At 37.6% G+C, this 14,927-nt stretch overlaps 1 protein-coding gene across 1 annotated transcript in view; it reads right to left on the bottom strand.

The window, feature by feature from the left end:
• wwc3 (WWC family member 3) overlaps positions 1-14,927 on the bottom strand; it is a 28,114-nt gene that overhangs the window by 7,679 nt on the left and 5,508 nt on the right. Inside the window, exons 2-8 of the mRNA XM_033965092.2 lie at positions 9,293-9,402; positions 8,463-8,663; positions 6,924-7,000; positions 5,544-5,623; positions 3,135-3,264; positions 1,760-1,900; positions 1,472-1,545 (exon numbers count right to left, since the gene is read on the bottom strand). Of these exons, the coding sequence (XP_033820983.1) occupies positions 1,472-1,545; positions 1,760-1,900; positions 3,135-3,264; positions 5,544-5,623; positions 6,924-7,000; positions 8,463-8,663; positions 9,293-9,402 (813 nt within the window). The remainder of the gene's footprint in view (positions 1-1,471; positions 1,546-1,759; positions 1,901-3,134; positions 3,265-5,543; positions 5,624-6,923; positions 7,001-8,462; positions 8,664-9,292; positions 9,403-14,927) is intronic.

Genomic DNA, 14,927 nt, shown 5'->3' on the forward strand with positions numbered 1-14,927 from the left:
CTGTGTTTATGTGTCCTACTGCTCAGACCAGTGACTCAGGGACCGAGCATTCGACTTTCCACAGACCCCCCCCTCCCCTCCTGATGTCATGGCTGGCAATGCTGCAGCCACAACTACAAGATGAACATATATATATATAAACAACTCAAAAGCAACATACAAAGACACAAAGATATGCAAGGAATTGCTCCTGTCCATCAAATATGTAATCTTTAATGTAATTAATTTGAAAAAATCCTTGTGTTAACTCTGCGTTGGTCAGTTTCAAAACTTGTCAAAGTAAGAAATGTAAAATACACAATTGAAGTTCATATATATATATATATATATATATACACACACACACACACACACACACACCCCCACACACACACCCACACACACACACCCACACACACACACACACACTGCATGGCCATAAAAAAAAGTAGCCACTTGGATTTAACTAAGCAAATAGGTCTGAGCCTACTGCAGTTGGTCAGGTCTAGGTTCCGCAACAGTCTGTGCTCAAAGAATGAGGTCAGCTGACACCTGAATATACTGAATGACCAGGTTATTCCACCAATGGATTTGTTCTTCCCTGATGGCACAGGCATATTCCAAGATGACAATGCTAGGATTCATCGGGCTCAAATTGTGAAAGAGTGGTTCAGGAGCATGAGACATCATTTTCACACATTGACTGTCCACCACAGAGTCCAGACCTTAACCCCATTGAGAAACTTTGGGATGTGCTGGAGAGGGCTTTGTGCAGCAGTCAGACTCTACAATATAATGCAACATCTTGGTGAAAAATTTATGCAACGCTGGATGGAAATAAATCATGTGACATTGCAGAAGCAAAATCCAAACAGTGCCACAGCAAATGTTTGTTGTTAATCAAAACAAAAGGTGGAACAACCAAATATTAGAGTGTGTGATCTTTTTTTTTTTGGTGGCAACCTTTTTTTTGGTCAAGCAGTGTATAAGACAACCAATAACAGCCATATATACAGGTTCAGGATTAAATTTAACAACAAAGCTAACAAGGCCAACAAGGATCTACTTCTACTACCTTTTTAATATGTCGTATAAACATATATAGTAGGAGTAATCTAATGACGCCAAGAATGTACATGTAGAGTGTAAATATTTTGAACTACAATAATTTGACTACCAATTGAATACAGAAGTTTTGAGAGGGCCTTCACATTAGGTTAAGTTGGTCTTTACAGTATAATTTATTCTGTCCCTATATTTAACTGCACAGAGCAGTGTGTATGGAGCACCTTGTGGAGTGGAGGGTGTGGGTGCTCACACAAAGGCGGCTCACAGTCAGAAGAATGTGACCACCCAGCTCATTCCTGCACCAGCCACCAGCAAAAATACTATCAAAGGGCTGGGTCCTGGCCTGAGCTCACGGGATGGAGGGAGGTGGGGGGAAGAGTGTGTGTCAGTACTGCACAGATAAATAACAAAATAACAAACATACTTTTTCTTGGCCTCCTCGTACTGCCAGTTCAGTTTCACTTTGTCCACCAAATGGGTAGAGTCTTGGGAGCCATACTAGAAACATAAGACACATTCCAAGTATTAGTGGATTGTACATTTCTTTATAAATATCACAATGAAATCTTGTATGGAATGTAATTTAATTTGCATTTTTTGTGACTTTGTGACAGCTTATTTTCAGTTTTTCTTGATTTAATGGTTTTCTGAAAAGCTATTTGGTCAATAAGATATGATATTGTGATATATTTAGCTTGTTATCTAGCGTTACCTCCCCCAGTGGCTCGGTCTGGCAGCCTGTGTCACAGTACTGCTGCAGCACACAGTCGGAGCTCCCACTGTGGTTCACGTCTCCACTCGAGTCCCCGATCGACAGGCTGCTCTGGAAGTTCACTGTCAGCTTCGCCAGGCTCTGAAATAAACATATGCAATGTTTTTTGGGAAATGGACAGTATAATATCCTTAATATTTATATGATTTAAATATTTATTCAATGTTTTTATAAATAAAGAAAAAAACAGTGAGGCGTACAGCAAAGTAACACAATGTAACTTTCTGGAGGTGGTATGTTGCCTGTATGATTCCACAGAAAGTTAAAACGATAATTATTTTACGGAACATTCTCCCTGGTGATAGATACATTTTATACCATATTGTGGAAGTAGTAAATGAAAAATTCAGTTTTGTCAATTGGACAAAAAGGTACTGGGTGAAGACGTTTCGCTGCTCATCCAAGGCGCTTCTTCATACTGTGGAACATTTGAGCCAAACAAATCAGGTTTGTGGAGATGCAAGCCCGCTCACAGTAAGGAGGCATGTTTTGCATTAACACAAACAAAAACAACACTTTTATTTTAGTGAAAGGTTTGACTTTAAAGTAAAGCAGTGGGGCTTTAATAGAATTGCTACAGCAGTTTAATCATCTGTCCCTTTGCTCAGTCACCTATTTCTCCCTTGCATTTACCCTCCACAACATCTTCTCACACGTAGCATTATCTAATATTCTTATTACACACTTATGATTTTTATGTTGCCTTACATGCCATTTTGCGGTTGATAAACCCTCCAACTCATTATTGTCGTAAAGGCTGATCAAATAAAATCAGCAGCAGCCTGACAAGACTGATGATAACAAAGGAGAAGTGAATTATTAATCATTGTACTACATACATGTTGCACAATATGTTGATCATCCGGAAGATTAGACCCATGACTTGTTGTGAAAGATAAATGCATAACAGTCTTGTTACAATTAAATGAGACAGTGCTTTGTATTAAACTCAAAGATGTTGCCGGTGATTCAGATGTCTGCAAATGTGGTCTTCCTGTAATTTAGTCACACAACAGTGGTAAGACACAATGAGCTAACTGTAGAAATATCCTCTCTAGCCACAAAGACAGAACAATAATGCATTGGTGACTTTATAATAACTACACTTCAATTAGCCTTAATAAAGCATAAACTAAAACTTAATACCTAACAAATAGAATGATTCAGCCTCAGTAACTATTTAATTAATTAAACCTCTTACTCCTAACTCTTTACTTAAGTAGTTAGTAGGCCTGAATCATTATTAATAGCTTTATAATTTCAGGCATCTTTCCTCCCTTCCTCACACTGGGCTGTGGCCTGTACTGTCTGTCACCTGTATGAGGTCCTGCCTCTCCTTCTCGCCAGAGCTGATGGCCTTCTTGATGCTGCGTAGCTCGTTGAAAATGGCCTGAGCCTCGTCCAGTTTGTAGTTGGTCTGACTGCTCGACATCTTCCTGTCAATTCTGGAGACAACATATGCAGTTATTTATAAATGTGCTGCATGTATGCTGAAATGCTTTTGGCAAGTTGTATGTGGTGTGACGATATAAAAATAAAATGTATGTATTAGATAGAGAAGTATAAGTTTTAATGCAATTACTGTTGAGCAGTGTAACTTCTGAGAGGAAAGTGCACATCATACAATCACACATTGTAATGTTATTCTACAGACTGGTGACAATACAATACATGAAATGTATTTACAATGGTCCTCCATAAGAAGATCAATGTAAAGCTGTAGATATGTTTTAAAACAATACAGCACATGAGAAAAAGTGCCAATATGGGACTTTTGGACAGAACAGTAATCCCCAATGATTAAAAGTCCAAGTATTTAGTGTGGGAGTGAAGAGTCATGTTTTACTTTTAGACTGTGGTCACTTCTAATCTTCATCTTTGATATGGAAATCTGTGCTATTATATATATTTTTTTAATTTTCTGTTGGGGGGGAAAAAATACCCCCCCTTCCACTCCCTTCTCTCAAAAAGACTTCAACACCAGGTACTGTTCATTCAGACTGACCTCTTCCTCCCAAAACAAGTCCTCCTTTGTCCCCCACCCCACAGCTAGACCTGCAGTTTAGGTTTAGTAAAAAAAGGAAAAGTTGTGCCCACCCCTCTATGCCTGCTGGACTCAACCCACACCCAAAATGTCATTTACTGCTTCTGCTAATATTAGTATTTTAAAACTAATACAACAAATACGGTAGATCTTTTTGAAACTGGGCAAATATAGGTTGAGAAAATAGATTTGTTAAGCTTTGGTACCAAATAATGTAAATGTACATTATACCTTGAGTTTCTACTAAACCCAATGCTGGTTGGTTTTCTGCTATTGTCTCCTTGGGCAAGACAGTTCCTCTAATTTGTCTATATAAATGTATTATGTGATCGTGTTGGAGAAGCCACAGTGATCAGGGTCCAGACCAGTATTCATTCAAACTAGTTTATAGCATTTGAAATCTTCTCCTGGATTTTTATAATCTTTTACAATTTTTATTCTACATTGCAATCATTATTTCTGAACACTGGTCAGGCAGAGAAACTTTGGGTAATGGTGGTTAAAGCCTTTTCCATATACATTTGGTATATGAACTTACTGAAATTTAGAGGAAAAACAATAATATATAAATATTTTAAAATAACTTGAATATAAATTTTCTCTGCTCTTATAGCTGAACAGAAAAACCTTTGGCTTAGGAGGAGGTTTGGGCAGTGACGGTATAAGTGGCGGTTTATCAGATGAGACGTGGTGTACAGAACAATTAGACAAACTGCTGACAAAGGCACAGATCTGAACAAACAGCCTCGGGTCAGTGTTGATCGGGACAGAACTCACCCCAAAACAATGGGACACACACAGCGGTAAAACAAAGGCACCCACGTACCCATGGGACACACTCCAGGAGGATGCTGCCACCTCCAAGCAATGCTTCTGTCTATTCTGGGAATAACTCAAGTTGTATATTATCTCTGAGATAAGGCTCTGCCAGGCCTCAGGAAGTGCAAAGGAATGCGGGGCGATATCGGCCTGTTTTTAAAGTGCCCCCCCTTTTCCCCTCCCTCCCCCATACCGGTCAGAGTCGTTTCCTGTTAGGCTTGGGCTCCACTGGTGCATCCTGAGGAGAAGCCCCCCCTCTCTCAGATGTGAGTTTTTCCCTTTGAGAGGAGGAGCTTCTATTTTCTGACCTGAAGTCTGTAGCCCCTCAGAAACGTTTTCAACAAAAGACACTGTTTTAGAGCTATAGTTCAACTACCAACAGAACATTTAAGAATATTGTTTTGTAATCATTTAGAAAAAATCATTCACTAAATTCCATTAAATTAGCGCCATAATCTTAGTTCTGCATTAATAAATAATAAATAAATAATAAAGTACTGTCTTACTTCAAAATAATATACAGCTGCCAAAACTACACTCCTCACGTCTTCACTTTCCTCACTTAAACATTTTGGTAAAAATGTAAAGTTCAAAATTGATTACTGTAAATTGGCTAGTAATAAAAAAGATGTTTAAAATGATAGTTGTGCTATTGTTGCAGTGTTGAAAATCAGGACTAGTTTAGATTTTCTCATTATACTATCCAGCCCCATGCAGTGAAACGTCTAGATTATGTAAAGTAAAAGTGCTGAAACAAAACAATGATTAAATAGGAAGTGGAATAGGAAAAGGTGTGGGTTGGAGCAGGGGCCAAGCGGAGAGGACGGGCCCACAGAGGAAGGGTGGTCCCAGGACACTCACTCCTGCAACGTCTCCACTCCCATCTCCTTAAACTGCAGCTCTTGCTTCACCTGGGCCAGCTCGTGCTTCAATCGGGACAGCTGCGCGGGACACATAGCACAGGGTTACAATGGATGCCTCTCTGTGCAGAGCTGAGTCATCATTATTCACAGGACACTGGAATGTACGGAGGTTTCAAGGGGGGCAAAAGTGAACAAGGGCAAGCACAACGGCTCAGACCGGGTACAAATTAAACTAAACTTTAGGATTAAACACATGTACTAAACATACATGACCAATCTGCTGCTGTCATTTTTGTTGTTGTTAATGAGTAAGTGTAACAATGGGACAAAAAATATTACAGACACATATAAAGTGATCTATTCAGCTGTCTAATTTATTTTTAATACATTTTTAAAATCTAAAAGGTTTAAATGAATCGTGTCTAATTTATTTTTAATACATTTTAAAAATCTAAAAGGTTTAAATGAATCGTGTAGATGCCAATTTGTAAAAAAATTAAATAAAATTGTCAGTGGATCTCGTGACAGTACCGGCCATATTCAGCCATCTTTAGATATTTACAAAATGTTGTAATGTTACACATGGTATAAGCACATTTTTCATCATTTGCTACTCTTCATTTTACTTTTAAAAGTAAAAGTAAAAGTTTAGGTCTAAGTTTTTAGGTCTAAATACCCCCCCCCCCTCTCAAAATGTGTTTTCTAAGAACTGAGAGGTCACCAGGGCCCTCTTGCAAGCTTTAACAGATCAAACCTACACAAGGCTGAATCATACATTTTTTTCATTTCACGCACTGGGGGTTATCTATCCATATTTGATGTTTTGGTTCAGACAAATGAACACTATGTGATTGCACAATGATATCAGTTGTAGGACTTTTGACCTGGTTTAATCCTAGCTTAGCAGCAACTTGACATGTTTAAATAAAACAAAATATTTAAAGGCAGAATGGGGTCAATCAATGGGGTCAATTTTATGTTTAACTGAATGCATTAGGTTCCAATTTCAAGATGTGGTTGAATAAATATAGGTTATCAATAAGGCTAAGGATCAACATTTGCTGATTTCCTTTTTGGGTATTTCTAATCAAAATACCATTTCTATTACTTGTGCCCCCATCTGAGAGAGTAACATCATCACATTATAGAATCAGAAAACAGCCAGAGTAACCTTTGGATGAGTGCGGTACCCCACAGGCATGTCCCAGTTGGCGCTGTGTTAGTCACTATAGCCTCTGTCTGACCCTCTGTTGATGACCTCATCCTCACGGGGTCCCGGGACAGAGCCACAGTATCCTGTAGGGGCCACACCCGGGCCCCTGCTCTGCTCCACTCGGCCCCTCACCAAAGCCCATTGTTCTGCCTCATAATGACTTACCCGCTCACGTCTACAAGCCACTTCCACTTTAATTTGGTCAGGGTCGTATTTTGCATTCGATGAGGTGCTGGAGTGAGCTGTGAGACATAAGTATTTAGTTAAAAGAATATGAAAATGTAACTATGCAATGACAAGGCGTATATGATATTTGACATGACCAGTGCTGTCAAAATATATTACATTATTTTTGAATATCAAACAATCACAATTACCATATGAAACTTAGAAGCAAATCATGACTTTGAAGTAACAACAAAAGTAACGTTCTGGTCTCCAACACATTGCTTGAATTATTGTCCAGGAATTGTTCAGGAGGTTTTATTTAGTCCTGGTTTAGTCTGAACTTTTGAATATTCTAACAATATATGTCTAGATAATATAGATGATGATAACTTGGCATAAAGAAATTTAAGCAGAACAAACAAAAAAATGAATAAAAAACAGGACTGAACAAGGACGATTGAAGTAAATCACAGCTTAATTTGAAAATATGTCAAATGTCAGTACAATTCTTGCGATGCAGATCTGCTGGTATTTCAAGCTCCTGGACCATGTGTCTAGGTGGGACAGGTGTGAGGTGAGGGGACCTGGGGGTACCTGGGCGGAGCTGGACACAGACTGGATGGGTCTTTGGGTATTTTGGGGGAGTTTCTTTAGATCTGACATCTGACAGCTGTTCATCAGGGGGACACAATTGTTCAGGGATGTTAAGAGTAAATAATACAGACGTTTAGGATCATCTGAGGTTAGAGAGTGGACTTCTAACGACTTCTTTGGTGTTTATATATAGACCAAAATGTATTTTTAAAATACAAAATACAACATTTTTGACAGATTTAATCATTTTCATGTATTCTTAAACACATTATAACATATTAGACACTGAGGTATTGTCATGGTATTCACCTTACAGTTCATATATGTATAGAGTACCAGTATAGAGTATGTATAGTTACAACTCTGAAAGCGATGGATATTCTATGGATATAACAGTAATTTAATGAAGATGAAATGATGTAAATTATTTCCTGAGGTGGTGCTTTGAATAGTGAGTATATTACTGTTACTGTTTAAGGGGCATTTGCAAATACAGTGGTCCCTATTTAATCACGGGGTTACGTTCTAAAAATAACCCGCAATAGACGAAATCTGTCAAGCAGTCAGCTTTATTTTTTTTTACAATTATTATATATGTTTTGCAGCTGTAAAACCCCTCACCACACACTCTATACACTTTTCTCACACAGGCATTAATATTTTCTCTCTTGTTTAATGAATTAATAGTGACTCTTACATATTTCACAGTTCCTCTGATCGTGCCTCTTTGTCCTGGCGCTGCTGCACTGTAGTGTGGATGGAACATTTATCTAAATTTGGGACGTAGAACACAATGTGTGTTCATACACTGTAAAAAAAAACGTGTACAATTGCCCTGGAAAAATCTGCGAAAGAGCAATACCGCGAAGGGTGAACCGTGATACAATGAGGGACAACTGTATTTGTAATTGAGGTGTTGAGGTGTCAGTGCTGAGGCCTTACTGCTGGTGAGGGAGCGGTTGTCCTCGGAGAGCTCCCTGAACAGTAGCATCTCCTGCTGGGCCAGCTCCAGCCGCTGTTGCTTGATCTGGTACATCTCCTTCTTGGCCTCTAGTGCCTCCTGGGCCACAACCAGGTACTCCTTCAGCATGCGCTCCTGCTCCTGCCGCCATTGTGTGCGTGGGTTCTCTATTTGTGTAGTTTCTGTCAGCGAGACAAACAAAAATACGATCAAATTCAAATTACCACCAGGTAGTAACAACAGTATATAATAGAGTCAAGGTGCACTATGTGTACTTTTTTTTTTTTTCTTTTTTACATATTCTGAATATTCAAGGCAAACCTATAACTCCATGGAGATAAGCAGCAGAGGTTGCTCTAAAATGTGTGTACCAAAAGATACAAAACGACAATAAATCAACCGCATCTGTGGGTTATAGGTGCATTTTAGGGTTAGGGTTAGCCTCCACCTACTTGGAGGGTCCGCTTTCTGCTTCTCACCACGGTGTTTTTTTCCTAGAATGTTCCACAGTTTGGCTTCAAACTGATCTACTTTCAAGGAGAAAAGCAGGTGCCATCACCAGGTCAAGTACCAGGTCAAATCTGTGACCCTGCTCACAGCAAAAATGCATGTTTTTTCAGCTATACAAACATCTGTAAGCGAATAAAGGCAAGACAGACAGATAAGTTTAATGCCATACAATGGAACATTTCAGGCAAAGAGATAACATCTTCAGTTTGTGCAAATCCCCTCATTAGAAAAGCTACATAGTGCACCTTTAAAACAAAAATATATTGTAATTTTGTCCATTTGAATAGTTAGAGGTCCTCACTGTTGATGTGGTCAATGTAGTACACTCCGACTTGTTGGTCGTAAACCTCCTCCCATCCAAGAGGCAGCTCGTCCCCGACACAGTCAGCGAACGTCAGTGGCTTTGTGATCCTGGAAAAATGATAAACAAAGTGGGAATGCACTTTCTTCTGGCCCATAGGCATTAGATGTCAGAGATTCTTAAGTTTGCCTGAGTACTCCAAGAAGATTCATTAAAAGACATGACAACATTATTTATGTCACTCTTCTCATTGGGAAGCAGTAAACACTCAAGCACTTTGTGCAGTACATTTCCTGTATGAACAAATACTTGCGTTATATAACTGTGCTTTTTCTTTACCACCTCAGGTTTTGTACAAAGAATACATATTTACAGATTAGCATTGGTTTTGTTGACAGCAGATCACACTGTGGCAGACCCATCAGTATTGTTAAAGACCTCTGACCGCAGTGACCCAGTGCAGCTGAAAATGACAGACACAGGTCTGCTGTGGCTGAGGTATGTGGACAATGAGTGGCTGAAATCTTTCACACATTCCTCTGACTGAAGCAGCAGCACTCCACAAACTGTCACTAAAGACATGCTTCAAAACAACACAAAATATACAAAATAAAAGTTAAAAAACAACTATGGGCCAGCAAAACATTTCGGTTACAAAAGTTAATGTTAAATTATTATTTTTTTGCATTTTTAAACCTCTTTATAGCTTCCTTCCTCTATGTACATTGTACATAATGTATATTTTACTTCTCTTTGGGAGTTATTATAGGTAAGTATTAATTGGCTAACATAGATCCGAGCAACTACAATCACACTATGATGATATCACCAAAATGCATACGGTATAATTATGTGAATCGTTCATTAGCGCAGCCAGTGTAGTGTAGACACTTTGACAGGTATGTACTGTTGTCCAGAGACAGTAGTTTGAGTGTATTTAGATGTATTTGTTAAATGCGCCTATTTCAGTCTCTAGTTATATTGAATATTTCATTTGACATCCTTATTGTACTGCTATGTTCTTGTACTATGCCAAGACTGCAGTTTCACCAAAGTGGAAAAAAAAATGGTTCTAATATGTCTATTATCATTGTTAGGGTAGTATCATTTTAACTAAAATCTAAATGTTTTGTGCAGTAGTAGTGTCATTTGTGTTTCTTTTCAAGGCTTAGAATATTGAAAATGTGACTGCTACCTAAATACAATTGACTAAGAATTTCCAAACAGAGGAACAAAGCAAATAGAGACACGCTGCCTGCTCAGTTCAATGTTTGCAGAGGATCAACAAATGTTCAGACGCCATCCGCTCTTCAAAATACTTAAAAAACACTTAAAGACAAGCCAGCCGTATTGGAGCTGTCACGTTTATGAGAAAATCACCAGAAAGACAATAAAGTCTGCTGTAGAGAATTGTTGATTTATGCCATATTCAGTCACAGGGGTTGTAAAAATATAGTGGAAGCTACGGGAGGCGCTGGGCAGAAAGTCTTGTGACATTAGCATTTAAAGCCTGTGTTGAACTTTGACCTAAAGAGAAAATATGGCAGCTCACAGATTTTAGCACAGTGACGGTACAGTGTCTGCAGAGGTTAGAGGGAAAAGAGATTCAAAGAGACAACCCCAGATGATCCTGAGTTGGTGGATGTAGTGAATGGGTCAGTGTAAAATGAGGAAATACATATATTTCCTTATGGGTTTACAACACAGAACAACAAGCTCCAAAATAATTTATGGAATTAAATTTATTATTGATTTATAAAATTATTGAATGTATTTGTTGTTTGTTTGAATTGTGCTGATAACCATAATGTGGGATGGTGAATTCCCATCATCTAACACAATTCAAACTGGGACTTACAATAGTCAAGCTGTCCTTTCCTCCAAAAATCTGAGATTTATTTTCATATATATATATATATATATATATATATATATATATATATATATATATATATATATATATATATATATATATATATATATATATATATATATATATATATATATATATATATATAGTTTATTATTATTATTATTGTTATTATAAATTATAAATATTATAAATAGCCTATATGTAGAATAATAAACCAGGGGCCTCCTATTTTTTTTAAAACTATAGTCATTGTCTGACTTTGTTTTAACCAGTTTTAGCCAGTTTAGCTTTGTTTTAGCCAGTTTTGGTACCCAGAAAGATAAATATTTGTTGAATTGTAGTTGGGAAGAAATGTTTAAGAACCACTGCAATTTTCAATAGTGAATAAATCAGCAGTTAATATATAATTTTGTTGTACATATTGCAATGACAGTAAAGCTATTTTCTTCTCCTTATTCTCTGCAAACAGTATCTCTACTTTAGATCTATACAATCAAGTTCTAAAATGTATGGGATGTAAATTATTGATATGAACTGTCCCAAAATGTTCAGAGAGATCTACTTTCAATCAGAGTACACCAAAATAAGACAGAGATGTAAAATACAAAAAGAGGCTGACAGAATGAGAGGCATGTCCAGCTGTGGGCCTCTTCCCAACATACGCTCTCTATACACAGAACAGTATATTTAGGGTTAAAGACATTGGCTAATTCTAGAGTAATCTGTTGGTCCATGGGGTATTTCTGAGAGGAGGAGAGGTTTTGCCCGGTGACGGCTGCACTGCCCTGGCTCCATGGGAAAGGCATGTGCCCCCTGTCTGCTTGGGACGTCTCAGCACAGACCAAGCCCTCTGACCATCAATAAAAATTTTCATTATTAAACTGCGTCTTTTAGTGGGCATAACTGAAATGAATGATGGTTAGGTGGATATGCAGAATATGTCAAGACAGTTACTCTAGTAGAACAGTCGTTACTGTACATGTTTTTGTCTATCTTAAGGTTTGTGCAGTTTGAATGTGTGTTGGACAGCTTCAAAACTGTGACTGAGGTAGTACTTATATGATATACTTTGCAATACTCTATGTTATAGCAATGTCATCATCCTCATAAAGCTGTAATATCATAGTACAACATAGCACCATGGAAATGTTCAAATATAATATAATATGGTATAAAATACTTGTATGTCTCAGTTTTTATGCTTTATCAATTCTGAAAATAACTACTTAACACACATATTAAAAAAATATGTTGAACATTTGACGAAACAACTGTACACAACATTATATTGTTTGTATGATAATAATCCACATAAAATAAATTCAGTTCAAGTCCAAGTCCAAGTCTAGCTTAAGATCTGGACATCTGGACATGATTTGGAGATCTGGACATGGGTTTGAGGCATGGCTCTGGTATCCCCTACTGCTCCTGACAGGTTGCCCATGTGGCACTGAAGGATGGGTTAATTGCAGGGGGCAGATATCTTGACGTTAACTCTAACTTAATACGCTGTATAAACCTCTTGTATAAATAAACCACAGACGAATATAGCTAAACCCCCTTTGCAGAGAAATCACACATTGATCTGTCTGCTCCAGTCTTATTATCCCAGCTGCTGAAGGCTACAGAAATCAACCAGGGCTTGACTCTTGACCTCAACATGATGAGAATCACCTAAAATGACAAATGTGATGGCAAGCAGCAGATAGCATACTGACACTGTAAACCTATGCCCTATTGCCCTTCTGTTTCATTTATAGTGTAAACTAGAATACATAAACTAATCTCAGTGTAGGAGGGGAAAGCTGAAAATATTTAGTCAGCTCCAAATGTAATTAAATTTTTGACTGACATAACAACAGAGTTGTTGTAGTAAATGCCATGGTAGTAGTATTATAAGCAATAGCACAGAATGCAATAATTATTAATAGCAATGAGCATATCTTACTTTGCTTAACATTTACTCAAGTGATGATTCTGTGGTTTGCTTAAAGGAGAAATAGTCTGTACATTTGTACTTATAATCATTATCACCAAACATAATCACATAATAATATTATAATGGTTTCCTGTCATTATTGACTTTTGATCAATAACTGCATATTTATGTAACCCTGTATTCTCCTGTAACTGAGGCTTGAGTGCTCAAGAAATTTGGTTTTTCAACTACCCCCTATCCTCGCCCACATTCCTGTACTTAAATGAGATTATTTGGGGAAAAACAGACTCCAAATCACACTCTTTGGATTCAAATATGTTGTGTAGCCTTTTTCCAACAGTAAAAACATGAATATCTGCTACTTTCTATGGCAAAATTCCCCTTCTCAGTTCTGCAGGAAGTCAATTGTCCCATTCTATTATTAAGCCATTTTACATCAATATTGTGGTTGTAAAATTATTATCTACTTATGCTATAGCCCAATGCAATACCAGAAGCATAAAGCACGTCTATTTTACCATAACCACAACAATACTTTTACCCGACCTACTGTCTCTTTAACCACAACTGAAACAGCCTTCGCCTTCATTCTCACAGTTTGTTAGTTACTGGTCACTGACAGAGAAAAGAGGCCACAAGTGTCGTTGGTCTAAAAATTCCTTTCTGACTTAAAAAAGAAAACAACTTTGAGAGGAATGTGACTCCTGTCCAGCCTTTTGGGAGGGCCAGGGCGCAGCAGCTGCCCCACAGACATAATGTGTTGAATCTCATCGAAATAGGGCTCCTATAAGTAGCTGGCCAGTCCATCGCTGGACACTTTTAGTCAGTCTGGGACGTATGAGATGGGCTTGTCCCAATGGGAGTGGAGCAATGTGGGGTCAACACTAGTGAGAGGACCATCAGTGAAACTTTTATTTAACACATGTGCCGAAAGATACAACTGTGGTGACCAGAGCAGATACCACCTTTAGGGAACTATTGTAGCTTGAAAAATTACACTAATAATTTGCAGCTCTAGAAACCCCTAAAGGAAAAAGCAGAAGATGAGTGAATGAATGAAGAGTGTAGCTACTAAAAACTAATTTTATTAATAAAGTATTTCTTTTTCAGTGTGAATTACTGTGTACTAGAACTGTAGACAGAGAAATTCTTGGTTGACCAAATGCCCTGTGCATCAATCAATCAACTACAACAGGACAAGGAATAGATCTGGCAAAAGGTATTCAAATTATTAGGATTATTAGCAAAAAATAGTATTTTAGTTAACAGTAACTTCTTGATAACATGCAGCAGTAAAATGCCAAAAAGTATCAGAAATATTCAAGATAGATAAGGATTAAAAACAGGCATATTAAAAGTAAACATACTTAAGTACAATGTAAATGTACTGCATAACTGGTACTGGTAAATGAAGGTAACACAAAACACAAATGCTAAAAATTTCAGTGTGTAATATTTATTCTGCATGCACTTTACTCCATTGGTGGGTTTCCTGAATGAACAATTTAGTGCATTCTCTCCCAGATATCCTCTCTTTCTCTCCTGTGTGAACTAAAACAAAGTCAAAAGTACAAACTAAAGCCACAGTGAACAACTTGCTTCTCTACTGATGTCGAGATATCAAGATATATTCATTGCTCAATGAAATATCCTGCTTTGAATCCATGACTGAGCAAAAAATGTTTCAATATTTTAGTCACTTAAGTCAACAATAAAGCCTACTAAGTCTTACAAGTTACAAAAAGTATTCCGTGATCTGTGTTCAGAGTATTGTTGGCATAAGGAGTACACTGTGATCCCCAGTAGTACTATTGATAATGTAT

Source organism: Periophthalmus magnuspinnatus, chromosome 4, assembly GCF_009829125.3.
Source record: "Periophthalmus magnuspinnatus isolate fPerMag1 chromosome 4, fPerMag1.2.pri, whole genome shotgun sequence".
Lineage (NCBI taxonomy): Eukaryota > Metazoa > Chordata > Actinopteri > Gobiiformes > Gobiidae > Periophthalmus > Periophthalmus magnuspinnatus.